Source organism: Saccopteryx leptura, chromosome 1 (genome assembly GCF_036850995.1).
Source record: "Saccopteryx leptura isolate mSacLep1 chromosome 1, mSacLep1_pri_phased_curated, whole genome shotgun sequence".
Classification (NCBI taxonomy): domain Eukaryota; kingdom Metazoa; phylum Chordata; class Mammalia; order Chiroptera; family Emballonuridae; genus Saccopteryx; species Saccopteryx leptura.
In genome coordinates this window covers 221,687,141-221,714,021 of record NC_089503.1, presented here as the reverse complement: position 1 = coordinate 221,714,021, position 26,881 = coordinate 221,687,141, and the positions used below count along the sequence as shown (strand labels likewise).

Sequence of the window (26,881 nt, the reverse complement as noted above, 5' to 3'; positions counted from 1 at the left end):
CCATCTCTACGCATCCCCTGGCATGGGCCTCTATGCGGGACTCAGTCTGCACAACTCTGTGGGGCCCTGATGGGGGTGTTACTCTTGCAAGGAAACCTGGCTTGGGGAACTCAAACCTCATACTCCAGGGTAAATTCTATCAGTTAGACTGGATTACCAGTAATCAATAATCATGCCACTTATGGCCTTGGTTTCTCTGCCTTTCCCTTGCTGCTCTGAAAGGGTGGCGGTGAGGTATTGAACCCCTCACCTAAAGGACTTTGGTATAAGAGAATCCACAGATATGTTGTCAAGTGGTTAGCATGTGGATGTTTTTAAACTCTTGAGATTAAATGAGATCATGTAATATAGTGAGAAGAATAAGAAGGCAAAAGGACAAAGGGCAGAGCCCCTAGGAGCTCAAACTGTCAGAGATCCCTTGAAAGTACAGGAATGAGAAGGAGAACTCACAAATGAAGCAGAAAAGTGAGAGAAAAATTGTCACAGAAGGTAAGAGGAGAGAGACATAAAACCAAAGCTTATACTCTGTGAATAGCTGAAGGGGTTGCTTGGTTGTGCAAATCATGATGGTAATTCATGACCAACTGAAAAGTGATGCTAACGTTTCTGTTTCCTCCCTGGTTGACCTCCTGTCTCGTAGGTAAAGGCCTCTGACGCGGATGCAGGACTCTATGGCGTGGTTGACTACTCTCTTTATGACGGATTCCAAAGCTATGAAGCACCTCGAGCCTTCCAGATTGATCCGCATGATGGGAGAATCTGTGTTTCTCAAGATATTGACAGGGAAAGGGATCCAGAAACTTATGATCTCTTGGTGAAAGCTAGAGATGGGGTAAGTCTTTATGAATGAAATTTTAAATAGACTCAAAAGTGAACCATGGTGTATACATTAGAAATTACCAATAATTGTCAGTGGCCAATGTTGTTTCATAAATCACTACCTTTTTTCCTTTCTGAGGAATTTTGAAGCCAATACCAGACATTATATCATTTTATCCATAAATACTTCAATAATATCTGTAACAAATAATGATTTTTAAACACAACTATCATATATTAACAGTAATTAATCATATCTAATATCTATTTCATTTAAAAATTTCTGGATTCTCTAAAAAATGTCTTTTAATAGTTTGCTTGTTTAAATCAAAGTTCAAATAAGTTTACAAATTGATTTCATCACTAACTTTCTTAAGTTTCAATCTATGATAGTCAGCCCCCTTCCCCCTTACCTTTTCTAGGATATTTATTTTGGGGAAGAAATCAGGTCATTTGCCCTGTAAGTTTTCTACATTCTGAATGCAGCTGAATCACATCCTTGGGACTTATTTAATATGCTCTTTTATCTTATGTCCTATAAACTGGCATTTAGAGCCAGAGACCTGATTTGCTTTTGATTCATGCAGGTGATGCTATGTGCTATTGCTGCATTATTAGCAGACACATACCGTTATTTCATTACATGATATGGTCATTTTTGAATTCTATCATTTCTTTTTGCATTTATTATCTGGAATCTTCAGCTAAGAAGAATGTTTGCTCATTAACTGTTTGAATACCCTACAATGTAATTCATACAGGAAAGGCACTGTATATACCTGATTATTTCTCTTATATTTTATTGGGTTTTTAGAATAATGAGTTGATGCATTTGCCCTCTCCAAAGAGTAATGATGATGCTTTCCTAGTTTTATTATCAATTCTTAGTTTTTTATATACTTTATCTGTTTTACCCATTGCCAACCTTATTCTTTCTGATGTTTATGTTGACCTTATTTAGTGAGGCACCTTCAAACTAGCTCCTCGGTCTTTCTGTTTCTTCAAACTTTGCAGTTAACATTAAAAAAAATAGTCCTGACCTGTGGTGGCTCAGTGGATAAAGCATTGGCCTGAAACATTGAGGTCACTGGTTCGAATCCTGGGGTTTTCCCAGTCAAGGCACATACAGGAAGCAACTACTATGAGTAGATGCTTCCCATTTCTTCCCCCACTTTCTCCCTCTCCCTCTCTTTCTCTCTCTCTCCCCTCTCTCCAAAAATCAATAAATAAAATCTAAAAAAAAAATTAAAAAAAACATGCAGAAGAGTGCAAAAATCATTAGTATAGCTTATCAGATTTTTGCAAAATAAGTACATTCATGGAAAGAGGCGAGGAAAAATTACCAGCACCCTGAAAGCTCCTCTCTTGCCTTCTTGCTGTAACTGTCCCTCTCACCCTTTAAGAACAATCACTATTGATTTCTAACACCAAACATGATTTGCCAAGTTTTAAACTTTCAATGAATGGATTTATATAGCATGCGCTTTTACTGTTGTTTTTGCCCAACAATTTGTGGGAATCATTCATGCTGTTGTACGTAGCAATAGTTCATTTATTCTCATTGGTTTATAGTATTTTTTCCTGTGAATCCACAATATTTACCTATTGTATAATGGATGGTATCTGTTTTTATTAAAAATAGTGCTTCTATTAATGTATACATTTGATTTGGTGAACAAATATAAACACTTTTAGTGAGTATTTATTTAAGAGTGGGATTGCTAGATCATAAGCAAGCCAAACAACTTTTCAAAATTGTTGTACCAATTTATTCTCTTTCCAGTACAGTACAAGAATTTTATTTGCTCCATTGTGCCCAACATTTGGAATATAATATCTTTTTATTGATAGCAATTCAGGTCCCTGTGAAATGGTATAGCACATTGGGGGGTTACTTTGCATTAAATTGCCGACTAATGAATTGAGCGTGTTTTCAAATGTTTACTGGCTACTTGTTTAACTTGTAAACTGTCTGTCCAATTCTTTATCTATTTCCTATTGTACTGTTGGATTCTTATTGATTTGTATGAAATTTTTATATTTTTGGCATTCAAGTTCTTTCTTGGATATATTTATTACATATATTTTCTCCCATTCTCCGGCTTGCTTTATTGGTATGTTTTGAGAAATAGAAGTCCTTAATTCTTTTTTTTTTTTTTTATTGTATGAGAGGTGGGAAGGCAGAGACAGATTCCTGCATGCGCCCCAACTGGGATCCACCTGGCAAGCCCACTAAGGAGCAATGCTCTGCTTGTCTGGGCCACTGCTTTGTTGCTCAGCAACCAAGCCATTTTAGTGCCTGAGGCAGAGGCTATGGAGCATACTCAATGCCCAGGGCCAATTTCTCAAACCACTTGAGCCATGGCTGCAGGAGGAGGGGAGAGAGAGAGAGAGAGAGAGGAAGGAGAGGGGGAGGGGTGGAGAAGCAGATGGTGACTTCTCCTGTGTTTCCTGACTGGGAATCAAACTGGGAACTTGCACATGCCAAGCTGACACGCTACCACTGAGCCAACCAGCTGGGGCCAGAAGTTCCTAATTCTCATAAAGCTCAGTCTATCAGTTTGTTTCCCTTTACAACTCGTACTTGTCCCCTTTACAACTGTCCTTTTAAGAAGTACTTGCTTACCTTAGGGACAGGAAGATATTCTCTTATGTTTTCTTCTAAAAACTTTATTGATTTATCTTTTACACTTATGTTTTCAATCTAATGGGAGGGAGGTTTGGCTCTTCCATCATGGGTATTCAATTTGCCCTGCACCATGTGCTGAAAGGATCATTTTCTCCCTATCACACTGAAGTATCACTTTTGTCGTGAATCATGGAACTGTACGTGTGTGTGTCTGTTTCTAGACACCCTATTTTTGACGTTTTTGTCTTTGTACTAGCTTCATATGCCTTTAATTTCTTTAGCTCTATAATAAGTCATGAAACATATAATCTTTTAGCTTTGTTGTTCACGTTCAAGATTGCTTTGGCTATTCCTGACCATTTATATTTCCAAGTACACTTCACAAACAGCTTATCCAATTTCCACTACATCACTGCAAAGATAGGCTACTATACACACTGCTTTGCACTTTTTCTTTTCACTACCTCTATTAGAGTCTTTCTTTGTTTCTTTTTGATGTGCTTACTGACTACTCCCTTATGTAGACGGGTATTGCTAACATCTTTCTGGTCTAATCTTTCTCTCTTGAAATTAGTGAGAGAATCTACTTACTTAAGATATGAATTGATGGGGGAAATGAATCTAAATATATTTATTACAATAAATATGTAGAGGCTAACATGAAAACATTTAATGAAATTACTGTGTTCTATTACTATATTCACTAAAATTACTGTGATCTATTTGGTTAGATTTTATCAACCCCTGATGATGTGATTTCAGAAATCCTTGCTTTTATGTAAAAAAACATGTAAGAAATAAAAATAGGCATAAACAGAAGATTTTAGATTAACTTAAGATTCCCAGCCAGTGTAAACAGGAGAAGCAACCATCTGTTTCACCACCCCTTCCCTTACCCCAACACCTTCTCCCTTTCTCTCTGCTCCCCTCCCACAGCCATGCCCAAATGGTTCGAGCAATTTGGCCCTGGCTGCTGAGGATGGCTCCATGCTTTGCTTCAGGTGCTGAAATAGCTTGGTTGCCAAGCAATAGAGCAATGGTCCCAGATGGGAAGGGAATCACCCTGTAGAAGGCTTGCTGGGTGGATCTCAGTCGGGGTGCATGCGGGAGTCTATTTCTGCCTCCCAGCCTCCCGCCTCTCACTTAACAAAAATAAACAAATAAAAACCAAATAAATAAAATAGATTTAAAGCTCACAATATGCACACACAAATATTTATCCAAAGCTTCAGAAATATATATTTAATAGAGTTTAAGACAATTATAAAAGGCCATCCTAGAATTGAATAACCAGTTTAAATCTAATACTGCAGTAGTTGAACATCTGTTTCTAATTAGTTGGTTTCAGATGATTTTGTAAAAGTGTATATAGAAATTGTCTTAGAAATAAGGTCATTTGATGCCAGAATTTTTTTTACTGCCAAAAAGTAGTGCATTAATTAGGAGTATTGGCAGAGGAATGAAAAAAAATCAACCTAGATATTTAATTTAAACCTTCTTGCTTAGTTCTTTCTGTTTTCATACTGAACCTACTCTACAGACTTACCCTATGGAAATGGCTTTTTTTCTCTCAGCTACTAGTCTCTATGGAAGTATTCAAGTGCACCTTTAACTGTGTCATCCTTCCACAAAGCCTTCCTACCCTGAACTAAGGGGATGCATTTTTCCCCAGTCAAAAGGTATTGTCTTTGCAAGATAACTGTTTCTCATATTTACCTCCTCTGTTTGCATCCTCTGTCTCATCTGCATCCTTTCCTGAGTGTATCTTCTCCGGATGCTCTTGAGTTTTTGCATCCATCTCCACCACAGTCTTCCATCCTTCCATTACATCATTGGGGTGAGATGCTTCATTTGTGTCATTGTAAACATAGGGCAGCTTGTGCTTCATGGCCAGTATGGCATTGAAGTGATAACTCAGCTCTGTCAGAGGGCCACTGAATTGTCGGAATCATCTTCCTCCTCCTGGCGTCTGGGGCAGAGAGCTCTTGTTCAGCACTGATCACAGCAGCGCCCTCTGTGGCCACCACTCTGACCACCTCCAGGGGTGCTGATGTGGATTCCCCATGTGCCTGCTTGTTATCACCTTTGAGCCTCACTCCTTTGGGCCTCACTTCCATTTTCTCTTCTCTGACCTAGGTCCCCTCTGCTGTCCCACAAACCAGCGGTTCTTAGTAGTGTCATGGCATACAGTCATTAAATAAGTTGTGCTCCAGGCTTTCTTCCTCTTCCTCACCCCAGACACCCTGAGGAACAGTGTCTGAGGGTTCAGGGTTATAGTCACCAAAATGCCAGATGTTAGAATGAGCCGTATTCCCCATGAGGTAATCTGAGTCCACACCCATTTGCCTAGTTTTCCTTCCTTAAACTCTGGTCAGAGCAGATCTGAACATAGGGTGTGTCTGTCTACCTTCGGTGACTGTTTCCAATAGCTTCCATGGATGATTATGTTCCCCTGGGCAGTGCTGGACACCTGGCAGCCCAGTGTGGGTGTGGGCCCAGTCCCTCATGGGGACAGCTTGCTCCATGTAAATATGTCCAGGTTAAAGGCATATATGTCATTCTAATGATGTAATCCCTTATATGCTCATGGAAATCACCAAAAAGAATTAGCTATGTCTTTTAGTCTATCATCCCACTTTGACCTAAAGAACCCCTATTGGTTTGACTTGCTTCCAGGTTTTGGTTGCCAAATGCAGGGCCCTTTAAAGATCTATGTAGTTAAGAGATCAACTCATCTTTCTCAAGATGAGCAGAGAATGACACATTCAATGTAGATGAAGGTGGGGACAAGGTGTTTCTACAGTTGGAGTCTTTTTAGTATCTAGTTTCAGGAAATGGGCTACCAGATCTTTAAGGTGTCCTCCTTCTGCAGTGTTTGGACACCTGCTCCATTGTGGTGACTTTCTTCTCCTCCTCTTGCCCATCACATGGGTCCGAGGAGGTGCAGAGAGGCCCGAGGAGAGAGCTGCACAGGCAGCCATGCTGAAGACAGGTTCCCCTGGGGGGGCACACCTGGCCATGCATTTTTAAAGACCCATTTTAGAAGCATCTTCCTCTTCCCCCCAAATAATAGGCTTTTAACAGCTTCACCTTGTTGGGACCTAAAACTGCCTCCAATGTTTGCCTTAGAATGTATGAGAGCAAGCAAAATAAGTGTTCGTGTGTGTTATCCAGGGTGCAGTGTTTATTCTGTTGCCTGCATAATATTCACAGATTTCTTCTGTGATGAATTGTGCATTTCTACAGAGTGAAGTCTGCATCTGTCATAATTGTTCTGTGCAGTATCTAACAGTAGCATGTGTCCCTCATCAGAAAGGTTGGCAGAGATGAAGAGTACAATGCTGACAGTGACTGGGTAGTCTGTCCCTTAAATACAGTCTAGACTGGATCAGAAGAATAGATGAACTCAGACAAGATATTTTTGGTTCAAGATGCTGGAGTCCAGGCCTTAATGAATCTATTTAAAATAACGAAGTGCACTTTGATGAAAGACCTTTAACTTTACAGAATTACCTTGACAATTTGTGGTTTTTCCTCTGATCCTTTTTCTTCCTAATACATGTTTTGACATCTCTTTGGAATAAAGTTGCTGAGACTCATTTGCTGGTGCTTACTATATTTATCTGTCAGTAGAAGAATTTTTAAAAAGTAAAATATCTAGACGTTCTGGGCTTCTCTTCTATTTATTCTTGTGCTGACTGTCAATATTTTAAAAAATTCAATCACTTCTGCTCTTTTGCTGGTATCACTTCTGAAATAACCTATTTTTGCTGCTACTACTATTGTTGCTATTTATTTCATCCATAGAAGCCACGGGGATACTATACAATTATATAATGGGAATGAATAATCAGATTACATTGGAAATCAAGTTGGGTTTTCACAATAAAGCGCTATAATTATTTCATGCTTATGTCTAATTTCTGTTTCCTTTTCCCATTAGTTTTTGTCGAGGGAATGTCTCTTTTTTGGTGTGTATGTTTATGAACATTCTATGTCTATTTTTTGTGTGTGTGATATCTGAATTCTGTAGCTGAAATATGTGTTTGAGATAAAGCTATTTCATCTCTATCTCAGCGTTCCAGGCTGAGGGCAGGGCTGTGTCACACTAGCCATATAGAAAGTAAATTGATTTATCCCTTCACCATTATATGTATTCATGATAAAAGTTGGCTATTGAATTTGTGCTACACGGTGTGCTTGTAAAGCAGATAGATCTCCAGAAGCAAATTTCTGAGTCAAAGGACACACTCTTTGTTTTCCTTTATAGTGCAGCTTTATTGAGGAATAACTAATAAAAAAATTGTATATATTTAAGGTATACAGCCTGACATTTTGATTACACATATACATTGTGAAATGATCTCCACAATCAAGATAATTAACATGTCCATCAGTTCACATAGTCAGCAGTGAACCCATTTAAGAACTCAGCAAATTTCAAGTATACAGTTTAGTATTATTAATTATAATCACTATGTTGTCTTTTAGTCTCTAGAACTTATTCATTCTGCATAACTAAAATTAAGGGCACACTCATTTTAATTTTAACAGATTATGTTATCTCACTTTCCAAAACATAGTTAAGTGTTTATTCCTATTTTACTATATTTCACTGACCACCACCTGCACTCCAGTTTTAGGAATAAGCTTTTACTAGGTCGCTCCATTATTTTTTAGCTAAATTGTCTGAACTGTGTCTCACACTGATTATCTACAATTATTTAATATGCTACCAGAAGCAATCCCACAATGTTTCCATACCACTTTACCTCATTCTTATCTTTAGAAGTAAGCCTGCCATCCACGCATTATTCTCTGTGTTCTTGTCGCCATCTTTCTTTGCTCATCCTCTAATTTGAGTTGATTTCTTGCCTACCCGCTGTGTCCTCCCAAGCTCTTCTACCATGCCCTCTGGAACTCGTAGCCCGTCATTTAGTGGACTTCCTTATAAACTCAACCTGGTTTCTGACTCCTCCTTTATCTTCTTGCCCTGAATAAAACAGGCCTCCCCTCAGGGTACCTGCTCCTCTCGGACGCTCTCGCAGAGAACCGGACATTCTGCTAACCCACAAGCCAGGAGGGAAATGTGGAAGAGGGTTCCTTCCTTGTTGCCCTTCACAACATCCAAATCATTTCTACTTCTTTCTCCATCAAGAGCCAATTTCTATTTGAACTTTATATTTCATACTCTACCATGGGTTCTGTTGTTGTTGATAAGTTCTCAACGTCATTGTCACTGTGGACCTTTACACGTTTCTCACAATCTACCTCTCCACCTCTGTTTTTGCCCGAGACTTCAACATCCATTTATGGAATAACGCCAAAGCCTGAGCTGCTCAATTCCTTTACTTTCTCATGCCCGAGAATCATCACCAGTAGATGCACAACCTCTGAAATCTCGACTTCAAGCATGCTGTATTCCAATAAGCAACCTTACCTGTCAGTCTCTCTCACGGTAGCGCCTGCATTAAATTGATAATTCTCCCATGTTAAGATCACTATGTATTGGCCCATTGTGAAAGTCATGCAGTTCCTTCACTTCATAAAGCTCTTTGGTTAAAAACCCCAGCCCTGTGTAAGCCTGACGTTTTCTGCACTTGCCTATGCAGCTGAATATGCCTAGAGAAAATAATATATATGCTTGAGAAAGAAATCCCGATTTCCTGCCTACTACTAGCATATGTTTGGGTTTTTTTTGCCTCCTTTTGTGTGATTATATTAGAGATGTTCCTGTTTGCATCAAAAGCAACTTCCTTTGCTATTCAAGGTCTCATCCATTCCAGGCTTCTGAAGAAGATCACTTCTATAATGATTTTCTCAAATTCTGTTGACTGTCTCCCATAAGCATACAAGGCATAATAATAGTGTCTATCTTAAAAAAAAAGTCTCCTTTTTATTTCATGTACCTTTTTAGAAAAACATGTTAGGCCCCTCTAGCTTTCAAAGCAAATCTACTTAAAATCATTGTCTCTGTTTTCTCACTTTTAGTCTTCTTTTGGCCCGGTCTTCTCATCCTGCCTCTCTAAGAACAATGCTTAAAGAAGCCTAATTTAGAAGAAGTCACAGGGACTTTGGGAACAGGTGAATCCCCGTTCCAGCTGCAGACCCATTATTTACAGGCTTGCTTATCTTGGACAAGTCACTTCTCTTGCTTTGGTTTTCATATTTGTTGAAATGGAGGAAACTGTAGGTTTGTAAAAGGGAGATTATAACAATTGAAAGAGAAACTGTATGTAAAATACACTTAATACATTCACAAGTAGTTTCTGTAAGATGAAAGTACTCCCATTTGGTAAATCCAGCAGGTAAACATTGAAAATCATGGGGGAAAAAAAAAGGAAGACTGAAATGTGTCATACTTTTCCTGCAGAGAAATTCATTGTTCTGTGACAACACACTGGTCACTTTGTCCATCTAACCTTTGGCCTGTTTTTGGTAGCATTGCCTGATTTAGGATCTTCACGGAGAGCCTGGGAATGAACATCTTTGCTCCCAAAGATCTTAAAGTGAAGCGATACTCATTTCTTCACATCTTCCCCACTTTCTCATTACTTCTATTACCTGTTGTCTCAGCCCGCCTGCAGACCTAAGTGACTTCTTGAACTGGAGCAGAAATAGAAAAAGAAGGGGGAAGGAAAGGTAACAAGAAAGCAAAGAGGGGAGGAAGGACAGTTGGAGAAACAGTGAGGTCTATGTCTGATGGAATACACTACTTTCTATCTGCTTACAATCAGTCTGCAGTCCCCTCCTATTCCCCTCCCCCCGGGACCTACCGGTCATTGGGGTTTGCTGAAGAGAGAGGGCCAGTCTGCATTTTAAACATACAGGCTAGCTGGGATTTCTAAGGTTTTTATTTCCCTTGTTTTAACTTGTCACTGGCATGGCCCTGGCACTGTATTCAACTTAGAACAAGGAGAACCACACTTTTCTAGAGACGTATTTCTCAATTTGCTTTTAGTCCCCAGTGTCGGAGGTAGACGGGACCTCAGAGCTCAGAGCCACTTCCAGATGAATCCTTAGTGTCATCCCAAAAGTACCCTTTTTTCCCCCCTGCCCCACGTGGCCTTCCTCCAGACCCGCACGGCAGCAGGCCTCACTTCCAGGACTTCTCCACTGTCTTTTATTTTCCTCCTCAGTGCCTCCCTGCCATGGCAGAAAACAAAGGGGAAAAAAATTTAAAGAGAGAGAGAGAGAAAGCAAGAGAAGGGGGAGGACACATGAGTGAGAAAACCCAGGCTGTGTAACTTACCAAGGGTTTTTGTCAAAGATGAAAGTATCAGAATGTACCAGATACAAATGGAAAATGGTGCTTTAAAGTAGGAACATATGTCTTACTTTAGACAAGTAAAAATTACAGAGGATTATTTCCTCCTATTGTATGCTCTCTCTTTTTCCTTGTTTTGAAATGGAGGTGACACAAAATAAACAGTATCGGACACACTTCTCACAATTTTATGCCATATGTTACTTTTCCAAGACTTGAAACATTCAGGATTCTGAAAGAAATCTGGCCCCAAGTATTTAGGATTACTATCTTCACTGCCACCATCCACTCCAAACTTGACAATTCTTAATAGCCTTTTACATGGTTTTTCTCCTTCCACCCCTGCGGGTTTTTGGTCTGTTCTGAATAGCGCAGCCAGAGTACTGAACAGTGACAATCTAAGTCAAGTGGCTCACAGAGCCCTCCATCATCTGTCCCTGCCTTTCTGTTCCCTGAACAGGCCTAGATGTACCCTGCACTCTTGCCTCAGGACCTTTGCACTTGCTCTTTCTTTTTTTCTGTTATGCTTTACCTCCAGCTAACTGAAGTCTAGCTCCCTCATACAGGTCAGTCTTTAATTCAAATGGCTTTTCACTGATGAGCTTTTCTAATGTTGTATCCTCCACTGATGCTTCCTTACCTTTCTCCTTAATGTTTAAAACTACCCTGGAGATAAAGGTGAATTTTTTTTTTCTCTTTGGACATCAGGAAAACTCTCTTTGAATATCTTTGGTCTCTACTCTGAAATTATTGCCTCATGGGTACTTTAAGTGTAATCACATTTATATTTAAGAATAAGTGCTGAAGTAGCAATACTGTGCTATTACACATGAGCTCATCTTCAAGTTTTATATCTATATATAAATTTGTTTTAAAAGTCTGTTCTAGGCCCTGGCTGGTTGGCTCAGCGGTAGAGCATCGGCCTGGCGTGTGGGGGACCCGGGGTTCGATTCCCGGCCAGGGCACATAGGAGAAGCGCCCATTTGCTTCTCCACCCCCCCCCCCACTCCTTCCTCTCTGTCTCTCTCTTCCCCTCCCACAGCCAAGGCTCCATTGGAGCAAAGATGGCCCGGGCGCTGGGGATGGCTCCTTGGCCTCTGCCCCAGGCGCTAGAGTGGCTCTGGTCACGGCAGAGCAAGGCCCCGGAGGGGCAGAGCATCCCCCCTGGTGGGCAGAGCGTTGCCCCTGGTGGGCGTGCCGGGTGGATCCCGGTTGGGCGCATGCGGGAGTCTGTCTGACTGCCTCCCCGTTTCCAGCTTCAGAAAAATACACACACACACACACAAAAAAAGTCTGTTCTAGGATCTTTGTCAGTTATTCTGTATCCCAGTGTTTGGGAGAGATCCATTTGTAATCACTTCTCATTCATCAACAGGGTGGACTGAGCGCCCAAGCTTTTATTCGTGTGGAACTGGAGGACGTGAACGATAATGAACCTGTGTTTAACCCATCCACCTACGTGCTGAGCATTAGCGGCCAGACCCAGCCGGGAACTGAGATCGTCAATGTGCTTGCCACTGACAGGGATTCTGGAGTATATGGAAGAGTGGCTTATGAGCTTGTCCCCAGTGACCTGTCCTCCCTTTTTACCATCGACTCTACCACAGGTATGTGATCTTGGAACAGTCTTTCTCTGAAATCAGTAACTTCTGTGGAATAGCCAGAGAATTATCAGGTGATTTTTTTTTTTAAAAAAAACCAAGGTGTTACAAGACTCATATCAATTTCTAGAGCAGCAAGGGTATATTGAAAAGACCCAGGGCTTTGTAGTTAGGTTAGACCTGGGTCTGAATCACAGCTAGCCTCCTCGTGGTTGTATGATTTTCATTGGCCTTAGTCTCTTTACCTTAAAAAAAGTAGTGCTAATAATTCATATGTTGCAAAGTTTCCACAAGGATTAAAGGCAGTAAATTATGAGAAACAACTGGCCAGTAGTATTTCTTTTCCAAGTGCCATCTAAGGATGACGTGCATCATTTCAGTGTACGAATCCTACTAGTACAGAGAGTGCTGCACAGACATCCCTTCCTAATATGTATACTAGCTCTGGCGGTCCATAATCTCCTTGGAGGTCTTAGTTTCCTTGTTGTTGTTTTTTTAAAGTAATACCTGAAGTTCCTTTTATTTCTCTAATATGATAATTATGTTTCTGCCAAAGAAGTCTAGTGAGCAAACTGAGGGTTTTTTTTTTAGAAATAATCAGTATTTAAGTTGTTAGTCTCCCCTTCCCATTGGATTCTTATTAACAGAATAACATTTGAAATAATTATTGCTGGAACACATAAAATTTCAAGTCTATTACATTACTTTTGAGATATTAGAGATATTCTGGTCTAAAAATGAGGCTGCAAAAAATAACTTTTTTTGCTTTTTACATTTCTTCTTTTAAGAAAATTTTATTTTATTTTGTAGTAAGAACACTTAACATGAAATCTGCCCTCTTAACAAATTTTTAAGTATACAATACTTTACTGTTGACTGTAGTACAATGTTGGCCAGGAGACCTCTGGAAATTATTCATATTGCTTAACTGAAATTTTGTTCCCACTGTTTAGCAACTTCTGGCTTCTCCCTCCCTGTCACCTCCTGGCAGCCACCACCCCACTCTTTGCTTCTATGAGTTTGACTATTTTAGATACCTCATAGAAGTGGGATAATACAGTATTTTTCATTCTGTGACTGTTTATTTCACTTCATATAGTAATGTCCTGCAGGTTCATCCATTTTGTCCCATGTGACAGTATTTCCTTCTTTTTAAAGGCTAAATAATTCCAGTGTGTGTACATACCATGTTTTCTTTACTCATTCATTGACAGTTCAGTTATTCCCACAACTTGACTATTGTGAATAGCCCTTTAGAGAACATGGGAGTTCAGATAACTCTTGGATGTTAGGTTTCTTCTTAGAGCACCTGATCTGACCATGGGCAGAATGTGTGCCGATTGTGACGGTGATCATAATGTCAGGTGCCAAGGTACGCATGCTCTGTGTATTGTCCTAATGGATCTTTACAAAACCCTTTGCAACAACCACATTCATCAGCAGCGCATAGTAATTTACATGGGACATCTAATCAAACAAGTTAGTTTACCTTCTCACCCAGCTTCAAACGGTAAAGAGTCACTGCTTCTTGCTTTGAAAGTGTATTTCATCTGCTGCGTGTGTCTGCTGGGGGATTAGTTGTTTACAATGGCAGTCTTTTATAAGGCAAAAAATAATCCACTGACATGGCCCTTTAACATTTAAAAGATCAGAAGAACATGCTTTTTTAGGAAATTGGTCTGCTTATCTTGGCTTTTTGAAAATTCTTCTAAACTGAGGACCTTAACTGCTTGTCACAACGCCAGGCCCTCCAGGGCAATAGCATTGCCAAAATTATATAGGTCAGCCAGGAATCAGGGCGCAGGATCAAAAAGCATTTAGCAGATTGTTTTCAGAAGACATCAACACACTCACCATCTAGTTTCCCCTGGATGGTCTTGGAGAAGGAGCTGCACGGTGTCCTGCTTTTAGGAGAGATCTCTGTTGTCGCACTGGTGTCAGTCTGCCACAGGCTCCCATTCCTGGCACCGGCCATAAGACAAATGCCGTTGTTAATCACGAAGATCACTCTATGTGAGTCATTATCTAAGAAAGTATTATGGAATTTTTTCTTTAAAACAAAGAGAAATTTTGTAATGGATCTGGCTTTGGGTTATTTTTGGTTGGTACCTATATTATTTTCATGTCAGTGCGTTTAGGTTGAAGACATTTCTCAGTCTAGCAGTACTTAGAATTCAGTTGCACTTAGTCACAACTCATGAGAAATTCATGAGAGCTGGTAATGCATTAGATATAAGAGAACTGAACAGCATCCTGACTAGCTATGGGAAAAGGTTGCCTAGTGAACAGGAAGTCTCCAATTTGAACAGTTGAGTTCCAGTTCGTCTGTTGATTGACTGCCACCTCACATACATTTTCTGTATTGCACATAATAAGCTTCCAGGCCAGGCCATGCAAAGTAATCTAACTGTTGATGTTCTCAGAAGAATAGAACAAGCAGCAGTTTGGAATATGGTTTCTTCTTCTGGATTTGTGCTTTTGTTGTAGCCTGTAGAAAGCTGGGCTTGCTCACTTCCCCTGTGAGGAATAGCTCTACAGAAACTGCCAAAGTGAATGCAGTCTCAAGGAATTGCTTGTATCTATCCGTCTGTCCATCTATCTGTACGTATGTATATGTTTTGTATATCAGACATGCTATTCTGTAAGTTCACCGAGTGTGTATTATAGGCTCATGTTTTCCTGAAGACAATATATATATATATATATATATATATATATATAATGAAAGAACAAGTACCATTTAAAAATAATTAAAAACTGATTTAAACCTTTATTACATTCTCATGAGAAACTGCAAGGGAGTGCCATTGCTGTTTCAGCGCGCAGGATTTTGGGTATCTTCTTTCCTCACCACAGCATGGTCAGTGTTCGTGGCCTGCTCCACTTTTCCTCAAAAAGCATCCCAAGGCCCTGGCCGGTTGGCTCAGCGGTAGAGCGTTGGCCTGGCGTGCGGGGGACCCAGGTTCAATTCCCGGCCAGGGCACATAGGAGAAGCGCCCATTTGCTTCTCCACCCCCCTCCTCCTTCCTCTCTGTCTCTCTCTTCCCTCCCGCAGCCAAGGCTCCATTGGAGCAAAGATGGCCTGGGCGCTGGGGATGGCTCCTTGGCCTCTGCCCCAGGTGCTAGAGTGGCTCTGGTCGCGGCAGAGCGACGCCCCGGAGGGGCAGAGCATCGCCCCCTGGTGGGCAGAGCTTCGCCCCTGGTGGGCGTGCCGGGTGGATCCTGGTCGGGCGCATGCGGGAGTCTGTCTGACTGTCTCTCCCCGTTTCCAGCTTCAGAAAAATACAAAAAAACAAAACAAAACAAAAAACAAACAAACAAACAAACAAAAAAACCCATCCCATACTCCTACACTTTCTCTCCAGCTTGTCTGTGCTGGCTGGCATGTCTCCAGATTTATACATTAAATAAATATTTTAATGTTTATATTTATGTAGATTATTGTTTTTATATATATAATTGATTATATCACTGTATAATTATATATGGTTATGTTGTACAAGGTGAATATTGAGAATTGATGAGCAAGTTTCTATGTTGTCAGTTCTCCCCAAGTTACTCTCAAATTCTCTTTGAGACATTCATTATCTTGCTGCCTGGTCCATTTGCTCTTTCATTTCATGCTTCTTATATTAGACGTGCTATTTTTTTTTTTTTTCTCCAAGTGAGAGGAGAGGAGATAGAGAGACAGAATCTTTCATACACCTTGACTGGGATCCATCCAGCAACCTCCATCTGGGGCTGATGCTCTGCCCACCTGGGGCCATGCTCGTAACTGAGCTATTTTTAGCACCTGAGGCAGAGGCTTCCATGGAGCCATCCTCAGTACCTGGAGCAGATGTGCTCAAACCAATCAAGACATGGCTTTTAGGAGGAGAAGAGAGAGAAAGAGAAAGAAGGGGGAGAGGAGGGAGTGGGATGGAGAAGAATATGGTTGCTTCTCTTGTGTGCCCTGACTAGGAATTGAACCTGGGACATCCACATGCTGGATGGACACTCTACCACTCAGCCAACTGGCCAGGGCCCGGACATGCTATTCTATAAGCTCACCTAGTATGTGTTATAAGCTCATGTTTTCTTGAAGACAAGAGATTTTTCCATTGACCTATTTGTGCTACAAGCAGGGCTCATGCATTAAAAATAGAACTCTTTGACTTACTGTATTCATCTGGTAAGAACAATGTTTTGGAGAAAACTGGGAGGGGGGGTGTGGCGATGTCATGGTTGTTTTCTCTTGTGGGTTTATCTTCCTGGTCTGTTTCTAGTTTTCTAAGTGTGTTGTGAGTTCAAAGAACATTTTTTCAAAATGTGTTTAGGCACCAGGAGAGAGATATTGAAGTGAGCCTTCATTTCTCTTATTCTCAGTTAGTTGGGTTCCTTTGATGTGGGCATGAGGCAGACCATAGTGTTTTGAGTTTTAAAAGGAGGAAACACAGAGGCATATTTATTAATAGCTCTTTTTCATGTATTTTTAATCTCATTTAATGTATTATCTGTAAATTTTTTCCACATTGTTTGAAGTATCCCTTTAGTAGCATGAAAAGGAACGGTTTCTTAGCCTTTATGTTTGTGCTGTTTATTTAGTAATTTTACACTCAAACAAACATAACTTCTAATTCAGATTACTTTAAGGTGACAGAGATTGCAAGCATTTGTATTGGTCATTTATTGTTGCTCAACTACCTTTTTGTTTGTTTTGTGTGTTTTTTTGCTAGGAATTAACTTTTGGCTAAATTTTTGTGGTTTACCTCTTTTTATAGAAGCAAGTGAATATAAAGAAAAGTCAGTAAAAGTTCTACAAATGAATTGCTTATGGGAGGTAGAAAATAGAAGTAAGTTCATTATTTCAATATAGACTTATTCAATACCTATTTATTTATGTACTACGCACTGTTATAGGTGTTGGGGATTGACTCATGAATAAGACAAAAATTCCTGCTCTCCTACATCTTACAATAAAAGCTTATGCTGCCTCGCCTACTGTCTGATCTGTGTTCAGATGTGAGGTACACAAAATCCAAGTAGCACTACAGGAGAACAAATAATTAAGAGAGTAACTAAGTGAATTAAACTGCTAGACAAGGGCAGCCATGCCTCCATGTTTAGCCTTCTTGTTGTATGGGTATATGAATTTTAATATGAACTCTAAGTAATGTGGCACAGATTCTGTTTTTCTTTATTTCAAGGTCAGATTCTTTTCTAATGTTAGTTTTATGTTCAGATTTCATATCATGTAATGATTCTCATAATTCTTCATGATTGCCACTTTCGTACATATAGAACATTCTGATATGTAGTTAATACATTAATATCACATCTCATTTCATAAAGGATCTGAGCCTAGTCACACCAACAAATTCTTTCTTTTATTTGCAAGACAGACACTAAAATTAACCACAAGCACTTAATCAGTGTATGTCACTTTTATAGGAAATAAAAGCATGTTAGAAAGTTTTCTCATTTTACCAATATAAGATCACAGACTCTAAGAGATGAAAGGGACCTTACAATTCAGCTCCCTCATTTAGTGGAGGAAGAAATTAAGGCAGAGAGAGATTTGATGTCTTACCTAAAGGTGCACAGTTGTTATTTGGCAAAGTTGAACTTGAACCTTGTCCTAGACCTGTGATCTGTCCCTGACCTGTGATCTGCCTCTGATGATTAGTGACATTGAGCATCTTTCAATATGTCCATTGACCATCATATGTCCTCTTTAGAGATGTGTCTATTCAGATCTTTTGACCATTTTTAGTTGAATTGTTTGGCTTTTTTGGTGTTAAGTTTTATAAATTCTTTATACATTTTTGGATAATTGTTTTAGTTGTCGATATCAGATAGAATTTTTAGCCCATTTTATTCTTGTCAGCCAGTACAACCCAGTTACCCAGATTCGTGAGCAAAATAAATTCTCACAAACTGAATATAAGAGAGATATCATAAATATCAATAACCAATAAGAAAGTAGTATTGATATCCCAGAGTTTTTGGCCTGTCTGTTTTTGAGAACACCACACTTACCAATTCCATGTTTGATAACAGTCATGATTTTGTGCTTGTGTTTGTTCTTAACTGTCCCATAGCTTGCCATTTTAGTAATGACCTACAGATATTTTTCTAAATAGGAATTACCATGTTGGTTAAGAATATCTCATCTTTTGTGGCTGAAGATCAAATCAATTTAATTAAGAGAGGACCTTTGTCCTTAAGTTTTTTTATTTGTTTACCAATTAAAATAAATTTTATTCCAGTAATGACTTCTTTTAAATAAAAAGTGACAAGATAAAGATAATAGACAAACATTATTGCATATTATAATTAGTATGTATAAATCTAAGCACCCAGTAATTGAAACATAAAATGATCAAGACTCTGTGAATGAATCTGTGTCTGTTTTAAAGTTAAATAATGTTGATCCCTTGAATGGGTAGTTAATGATAATTTGCAAGAGGCATTATCATTAAAAAATGATAATGGGTAAAACAGAAACCAATTAATCACTGTACTTCAAAGTATTAAAATATAGTGTCATAAATTTTAAGCTGACAAACAGTTTATTTAAGAATATTGGATTCAAGTAAATAGTTTTCTAGTTACTCTTTATATTCAAGTGTTGAAGAAAAGTGAATGTTTTGAAACATTCAGGATACAGATGGGCAAACCTAATCTTAACACTCTCTTCTAAGTGGTGAATGTTCAAAGAAACTCACTGATTTCTTCTTGGTCTCTAGTAGAAATTGTTTTTACTATACACAGTTGACTTGGAAGACCAACTAAAGGAGTCATTGGCTCAGAGGAATCCTAGTAAAATTTATATATGTAGGCATTAAATGGACCTTGTTTGAAAATAAAAAGACAGATTTGGTCATTTTGTTCCCCGGTCTAAAATCTTTAATGACTTCCTGTGGCTCTTTGGCTGAAGATCAAGTCGTTGTTATTGTCAACTATATGATCTGCCTGCTTTCCTTGTGGGCTCGGCTCCAACCACTCTTCTCTACTTCCTGTGCACCTTCCTCATACTGCTACTTCTTCTCTTCTTCCTCTCCTTTCCTCCTCCCCCTCCTTCTCCTCCTCCTTTCCTGTAACATGCCTCCTTCTGCAGGCACGTTACATGTATTTCTCTTCTGCCGAGATCGTTTGATTTTTTCTTCTCCTCCCCTCTCCTGCACTCACATCTTCACCTAGTTAATGGCCTAAGTTATCCTTCAGGTCTCGCTTTATGAAGCATTGCCGAAGGAGGTACTAGAAAACCAGTCTTATTCTTCTTCTGAGCTTTACCCTCCTTGTCAAAGGTATGAAAGGTTGATAAAAGGGTTGAAGATTTGGAGAAAGCTGCTGTGGGTTTGTGGGTTTGTGGGTTTCCCGCAGGGTGGGGTACCTATACCTTGCTGACTCCTCAGAGAACTTAGTCTGTGTTCTCTGTGATTTGGAGCTAACAGACTCAAGTCTGTCACTCATCTGAGAAATCTAACGGGAAATGACTGATGGGAACAAAAGAGAAGTTTCTGGGATGGAGACAAACTGTATCCAGGGGTTTGTAGGGGCAAACTCCAGGACGTGGGGCATTGGTGACAGAGCTAGCAGGTGTGAAGTTGTTTCAGATCTTGCTCAGAAAGGACCAGAGGAAGAAACTTGAGCCATGCCAGCTTCACCGGGGACAGGGAGCCAGTGACTGGCAGTATGAAGACCGATGTGTCTGCCTCTGTTAAGGCAGCTTCAGAATAGGGATTTGAAGTGGACAAAGAGAGAGCCGACTATATCTGTCCCCACAGCATGTGCCCCACCTGAACTTAACATACTGATTGTTACAAGGACCTTCATCTTCACATTATTAAATTGAGACTATTGTGGCTTAAATTAACAGAAAGAGTTTTAATTGATTGATAGTGATTGTAGAAGTTGTAGGAGCTTCCTAAATTTTGACTTAGGGACAGGGACATACAAATTTGCTGTACAAAACAAATTTAATTAGGAGGACAAAAGTAAAGTTGCTCTATGAGTGCATCCCATAAGCTGTGCTTTGTCATCGTACTGGGTATCTATTTTAATAACAGCTGTAGATGGTCACATCTGCAGTGGAAGAATGGGCGACAGGATGATGAGAAACTACATTAGGTGGGGTGGCTTATGAAGGAAGTTAAAAGCATGTGATGGAGAAGTTTAAACTTAATTATTACAGCAAATAAGGAATAACATAAGGGATTTGAGCACTAGCACACTATGGTAAAAGCAACATTTAAGGAAAATTACCTGGGCAGCAGTGTGCTAGGTGGATTATAGGACTAGAAAATTTGAACAAGAAATATATATCAATTAACAAGAAATATATAACAACATGTTATTATTGTAATCTAGGGATAAAGTTATCAGGTTTGTAATAAGGAGACAGTAATAAAACAGAGAGGAAGGAAATAATTGAGGATATTTTAAAAGGAAAGAAATATGAAAATGGTGACTGATTTATTAATGAAAGGCAATGAGTTGCACATAATTTCTTAATTTTAACTAAGATGATTGATGGACCAGCTGATGCCCAGTTGATAAGTGCCCCAGAAGAAGTGCCACCTAGACAGAGGCATAGAACTATAATTTGGGTGGGGAGACATGAGGAGATACTAGGATAAAATAACTAGTGAAGAACATAGAAATATTTCGAAAGAGAGGGTATATAGCAGTTGTTTTAAAACTTTTGAGTAAATAAAAATTACTGGTGGAGTCTGTAAAAAATGCAATTCCTGGATCCTTTCCCACATCTAGAAATCAGAATACTTGTGTAAGAGCCTGAAAATTTTGATTTTATAACTATCCATGGTGATTTGATGCAGGTGGTCAGGAAACAGCCTTTGAGACCTGTCAGTGAATAGAACAAAGAGAAATGCCTAGAATAGAGAAATGGTTAGAAGTTTGAGGAGGAGGAAGGATCATTGTAGAAATCCCAAGAACTTTTTGGAAAGGCAAAAGAAAACTATCATACAATCAAAGAAAGGAGTCCAAAAGCAAGAAAATATCACGTGTCAGATAGATCAGTGTTTTTCAACAACCTGTCTGAGAACCGATGCTGGTCCACCAGAAACCACTGAGATAGATTAGAGGACTTAAGGAGCATCAGGTTGGAGTTGAAGACTAGTTGCCTATCTTTCACTTGCATCTGTCCATATTTTTTTTTCCCCCAGGTGTATTTCTCAAAAACATATGTTTGGATATGTCTTGAAATCTATTCTGATCATTTTTTTTCCTATTCTGATCATTTTTTTTTTCTATTAGCTAGAGCATTTTGTCCATTTGTATTTTCTGAAGTCTTTCCCAGTCGAAATCTGCCATTGGTATTCAGTCTCATTCATGTTAACATACTTCCTCAGGTGTTTTGTGATTTTTTTACTGCGGGCTTGGCTCCTTATCTGAGAGAATTATTTGAACCCTGGGGATGAGGTGGGCTCCTCTGGAAGTATTTGTGCTTCTCTTGCCCAAGGTCTATACCATGTTCAACTAAACTCTTGGCTTAGCAATTGATGAACATGTTTCTTGTTAATACAGTATTGTCTGTTCTACCATTACAGAAGAATTTGGGGTACATCAACATTGTATATATATAGCACACACACATATGTATGCATATATATATATATCTGTATAAGTATATACAGATGTCTGTGTATATAAAAATATTAATGCAGACACCCTAGTTTGAAGGCCTTACTTTTAAGACTGCTATGAAATGAGACATGAAGGAATAAGATAGTGAACATTTCCTTTTCAAAACCTACTGAAGTCAGAATAAAAAGTTTTTGCTCAGCAAGAGAAACTGATATAAAAATAAACAGACAGCCAACTAAATGGGAAATGATATTTTCAAACAACAGCTCAGATAAGGGCCTAATTTCCAAAATTTACAAAGAACTCATAAAACTCAACAACAAACAAACAAACAATCCAATAAAAAAATGGGAAGAAGACATGAATAGACACTTCTCCCAGGAAGAGATACAAATGGCCAACAGATATATGAAAAAATGCTCAGCTTCATTAGTTATTAGGGAAATGCAAATCAAAACTACAATGAGATACCACCTCACACCTGTTAGATTAGCTATGATCAACAAGACGGGTAATAGCAAATGTTGGAGAGGCTGTGGAGAAAAAGGAACCCTCATTCACTGTTGGTGGGACTGTAAGGTAGTACAACCATTATGGAGGAAAGTATGGTGGTTCCTCAAAAAACTGCAAATAGAACTACCTTATGACCCAGCAATCCCTCTACTGGGTATATACCCCCAAAACTCAGAAACATTGATACGTGAAGACACATGTAGCCCCATGTTCATTGCAGCACTGTTCACAGTGGCCAAGACATGGAAACAACCAAAAAGCCCTTCAATAGAAGACTGGATAAAGAAGATGTGGCACATATACACTATGGAATACTACTCAGCCATAAGAAACGATGACATCAGATCATTTACAGCAAAATGGTGGGATCTTGATAACATTATAAGGAGTGAAATAAGTAAATCAGAAAAAAACAAGAACTACATGATTCCATACATTGGTGGAACATAAAAATGAGACTAAGAGACATGGACAAGAGTGTGGTGGTTACCAGGGGTGGGGGGAGGGAGGACAGGGGGAGAGTTAGGGGGGAGGGGGAGGGGCACAGAGAACTAGATAGAGGGTGGCGAAGGACAATCTGACTTTGGGCGAGGGGTATGCAACATAATTTAATGACAAAATAACCTAGACATGTTTTCTTTGAATATATGTACCCTGATTTATTAATGTCATCCCATTACCATTAATAAAAATTTATTAAAAAAAAAAAAAAAAAAAAAAACCTACTGAAGAACAAATTGGAAGAATTTACCTTCTGTGGTCAGGTACAGTTTTAAAAGGCTTGGAAAACCTTTTTTTTTTTTTCTTAACAAGGCACTTCCCTTTGGGAAGTAGGACTCCTGACCCTCCTCCCAATAAATTCATTCTCTAAATGACTTTATATGATGTTTTAAGCTAAGCACTCTTCATAGTAGTTAATGGTGGTGTAGTGCTTCAGCGCTGGAGTATTATCTCAGGCTCGTTTCTTACTAATAGACTTTGTTGACATTACATTCTGGACAAGTGATATGGCAGGTAGGCTTAACAAGGCAGCATGATGGGTGCTTTTCTGTTGAACTGTTATGCTTCCAAGATGTTTAATGTTGAAGCTTTAGGAAAATATTGTTTATTTGACAGATTTTGGACCACCATTTTGCAAACATGCTCAAGTCTGTGCTTGGAAAGTAGATGTATTAGTTAGGGTTCTCCAGAGAAATTAAACCGAAGGAGCTCTGTATCTGTATATCTATATCTCTATATCTCTATATCTCTATCTCTCTATCTCTATATCTCTATATCTATATCATCTATATCTATATCTATATCTATATCTATCATCTATATCTATATCTACCTATATCTGTGTCTATGTCTGTATCCGTGTCTGTATCTGAGTCTGTCTCTGAATCTGTATCTATCTATATCTATATTATATCTCTGTCTGTATCAGTATCTCTATCTATATCAGTATCTCTCTGTGTTTATCTATCTAGAAACACCCTCACATACACAGAGAATAATGTTCAACCAACTATCTGGGCACTCCATGATGCACTCAAGTTGACATAAAATTAATCATGACACTAGAATCAACAGATCAGATGTTCTATTGTTCATTGGTATTTTTTGCATGTCATTTGTTTTTTAATTCTTTCTTTCCCTTCCCCAGGAATTATTTACTTAACATCAACTCTGAGTCATTTGGAATCTACTACACTTCTGTTGATGGTCTGTGCTCGAGATGGTGGCGGGCTCACATCTGTCACTAATGCCGATGTCACAATCCACATTCTTCAGACAACTCTGGCACCTGCTGAATTTGAAAGGCCCAAGTACACGTTTTCAGTTTATGAAGATGTGCCTGAAGACAGTCCTGTTGGAACAGTAAAAGCAAAAGAGTCCTTGAGTGAGTACTCAATCCTTATGCCGTGTTGAAGTCCATTATTGGGTCATTGTATTTTCTTAGGCTGTAGAGTAAAATTTTCCTTCTCTCCATGCAAGAAGAATGAAAGAAGACCACACAACCCATGGCTTGCTCTTTGTTCTTCAACATTATTTCTATCCTACAATTTATTTTTAATCACAAAAGCAATAGGTATTTTTAAAATGAAGTCTAAAACAAAAAGTAGAAAGTATACATTTCCTGTATCCCACTTCCCAAACCACACACACACCCTTTTAAATTTTTTTACACACAAAAAAATATCCTAGTATCTTTTTTTTTTTTTTTTTTTGTATTTTTTGAAGCCAGAAACAGAGAGGCAGTCAGACAGACTCCCGCATGTACCCAACCGGGATCCACCCGGCACGCCCACCAGGGGGTGATGCTCTGCCCATCTGGGGCGTTGCTCTGTCACGATCAGAGCCATTCTAGCGCCTGAGGCAGAGGCCACAGAGCCATCCTCAGTGCCCGGGCAAACTTTGCTGCAATGGAGCCTCGGCTGCGGAAGCGGAAGAGAGAGACAGAGAGGAAGGAGAGGGGGAGGGGTGGAGAAGCAGATGGGCGCTTCTCCTGTGTGCCCTGGTCGGGAATCGAACCCGGGACTCCCGCACACCAGGCCGACGCTCTACCACTGAGCCAACCGGCCAGGGCCCTAGTATCTTTGTTGTCTTACAACTATCTTTTTTCTCCTGTATTTTTTCTACTACTTTTTTTCCTACTGTATGACTTTGCAGGTAACTATACATCATTTTGTCTCATTTTAAAAAGTTTGAATGATATTTCAGCTTAGATAGAAATGTGTTTTATTAAACATTTCTCTTTTGCTATCAATTTGAATGATTTACATTATTTTGCTAGTCCAGATAGTACTTAAGCAATGTTCTATGAGACTTGTAGAAGATTCTCTGCTGGAGAAATTCCTAGAAGGGAATTATTTGTTCAAAGACCTTACCTGGTCCTGTCCTGCCCCTGTTTTTCCTGCCTCTGTTCCTTCCCTCAACTTTTGTGGAGGGTATTGGTCATTCACAGGCAGATCTCATAGAGAAACATCCACATAAACTTAACTTGGCTCCCTCCAATATGTTAAAAAGACATCCTAACAGTTTTTCTGAATTATCTTTTCCTTTTACCTAATGCAAGAGGAATGAAGAGAGATAGGGAAGACTGTGCCTTGCCTTTTGTCCAGTGGACATTACCTTCCTCCACTAAGGCATCTTAAGCCAGGAGTCCACTTTTCAACAGGCTTTGGAGAGCTGAGAAAGACGTAAGACATTACACAGTATTCTCTGTAGACGAATTAATATTTTCAGATTTTAATGTTTCTAGTAGGTACATTCTTTGGACATACAGCGATTGCTTTATTTTTCTGTTCTTTCTTTTATTTTTTTTTTAAATTCAGATTCCTCAGAACCAATATTTTACAGAATCTCCTCTGGCGATCTGCACGGGAAGTTCTCTATTCACCCGTGGCTGGGCACCATTCGAACCCAGAAGCCTTTGGATCACGAAACGCAGCCCGTGGTGGTGCTCACAGTCCAGGCGCAGCTGGGCAGCTCCCCCGCCTGCAGCACCACAGAGGTCAACTTAACTGTGATCGATGTCAACGACAACCATCCTGTGTTTCCTAAAGCCTCAGATGAGGTAAAAATACCCCAGAGCACCTTGCCTGGCACAGCTGTGTACCGCGCGCATGCAGAAGACAAGGACAGTGGTTGGAATGGATTCATCCGCTACTCGATTGCAAGCCAGAATCCGAGCCTCTTTTCCATTGACTCAGGGCTTGGGGTGGTGTACCTCAATGACAGTCTGGGAGGCGCCGTGCCCCGAAAGCACACACTAACTCTCATGGCCCAGGACCTCGGCGTTCCTCCTCGAGCCTCCCTGTTCATGCTGACAATAGTTATCGAAGAACAAGAATTGAGCCCGTCCTTGATTTTTGGAAATTTGGTCTATCAAGTACAAGTTAGTGAGTCTCTCTCATTAATGACCCAAATACTGCAAATCCAGGCCTACCCGCTTGGGCCACAGCGCAGAACCTCCCGGCCCCTGTACTCGCTGGAGCCCGGCACGGACGCGGCGGCATTCGCCCTCCATCCTGACACCGGGTGGATTTATTTGCGGCGACAGCTGGACTATGAATCCACACAAACATATAACTTTAGAGTGTTTGCCCGGATCCCGGAGGACAGATTGTCACAAAATGTGAGCACTTCAGTAATTGTTCATGTGCTGGATGAGAATGACAATTCCCCTACCTTTTTGCATGATGTGTTGTTTTTGAAACTTGAGGAGAGCCCCCTTCCCCAAGGGGTAATAGGCAAAATTACAGCAATTGACAGAGACGCGGGAAAGAATGGACAGCTGTCATATTTCCTTTTGTCTGATGGAAAATTCTTCAAGATGAATCCTCATACAGGTAGCATTTTGTAGCTTCCACTTATTCCTTTAAATCTGGAATGAACAAAACCCAAATCTTTTAGGTATAACATTAATTCATACATATAATTAAAATTACAGTTTTTAGCACATACTTTATTGAT

The 26,881-nt window shown here is 39.6% G+C and overlaps 2 protein-coding genes across 2 annotated transcripts in view; one reads left to right on the top strand and one right to left on the bottom strand.

Moving 5' to 3' along the window:
- The window catches only part of DCHS2 (dachsous cadherin-related 2), a 126,475-nt gene that overhangs the window by 30,932 nt on the left and 68,662 nt on the right, over nucleotides 1–26,881 (top strand). Inside the window, exons 7-11 of the mRNA XM_066360176.1 lie at nucleotides 641–832; nucleotides 12,091–12,322; nucleotides 17,077–17,148; nucleotides 24,069–24,305; nucleotides 25,741–26,757. Coding sequence (XP_066216273.1) covers nucleotides 641–832; nucleotides 12,091–12,322; nucleotides 17,077–17,148; nucleotides 24,069–24,305; nucleotides 25,741–26,757 — 1,750 coding nt within the window. The remainder of the gene's footprint in view (nucleotides 1–640; nucleotides 833–12,090; nucleotides 12,323–17,076; nucleotides 17,149–24,068; nucleotides 24,306–25,740; nucleotides 26,758–26,881) is intronic.
- TLR2 (toll like receptor 2) overlaps nucleotides 23,090–26,881 on the bottom strand; it is a 507,661-nt gene continuing 503,869 nt past the window's right edge. Inside the window, exon 4 of the transcript XR_010751683.1 lies at nucleotides 23,090–23,145. The gene's annotated coding sequence lies outside the window, so the exon portion shown is untranslated. The remainder of the gene's footprint in view (nucleotides 23,146–26,881) is intronic.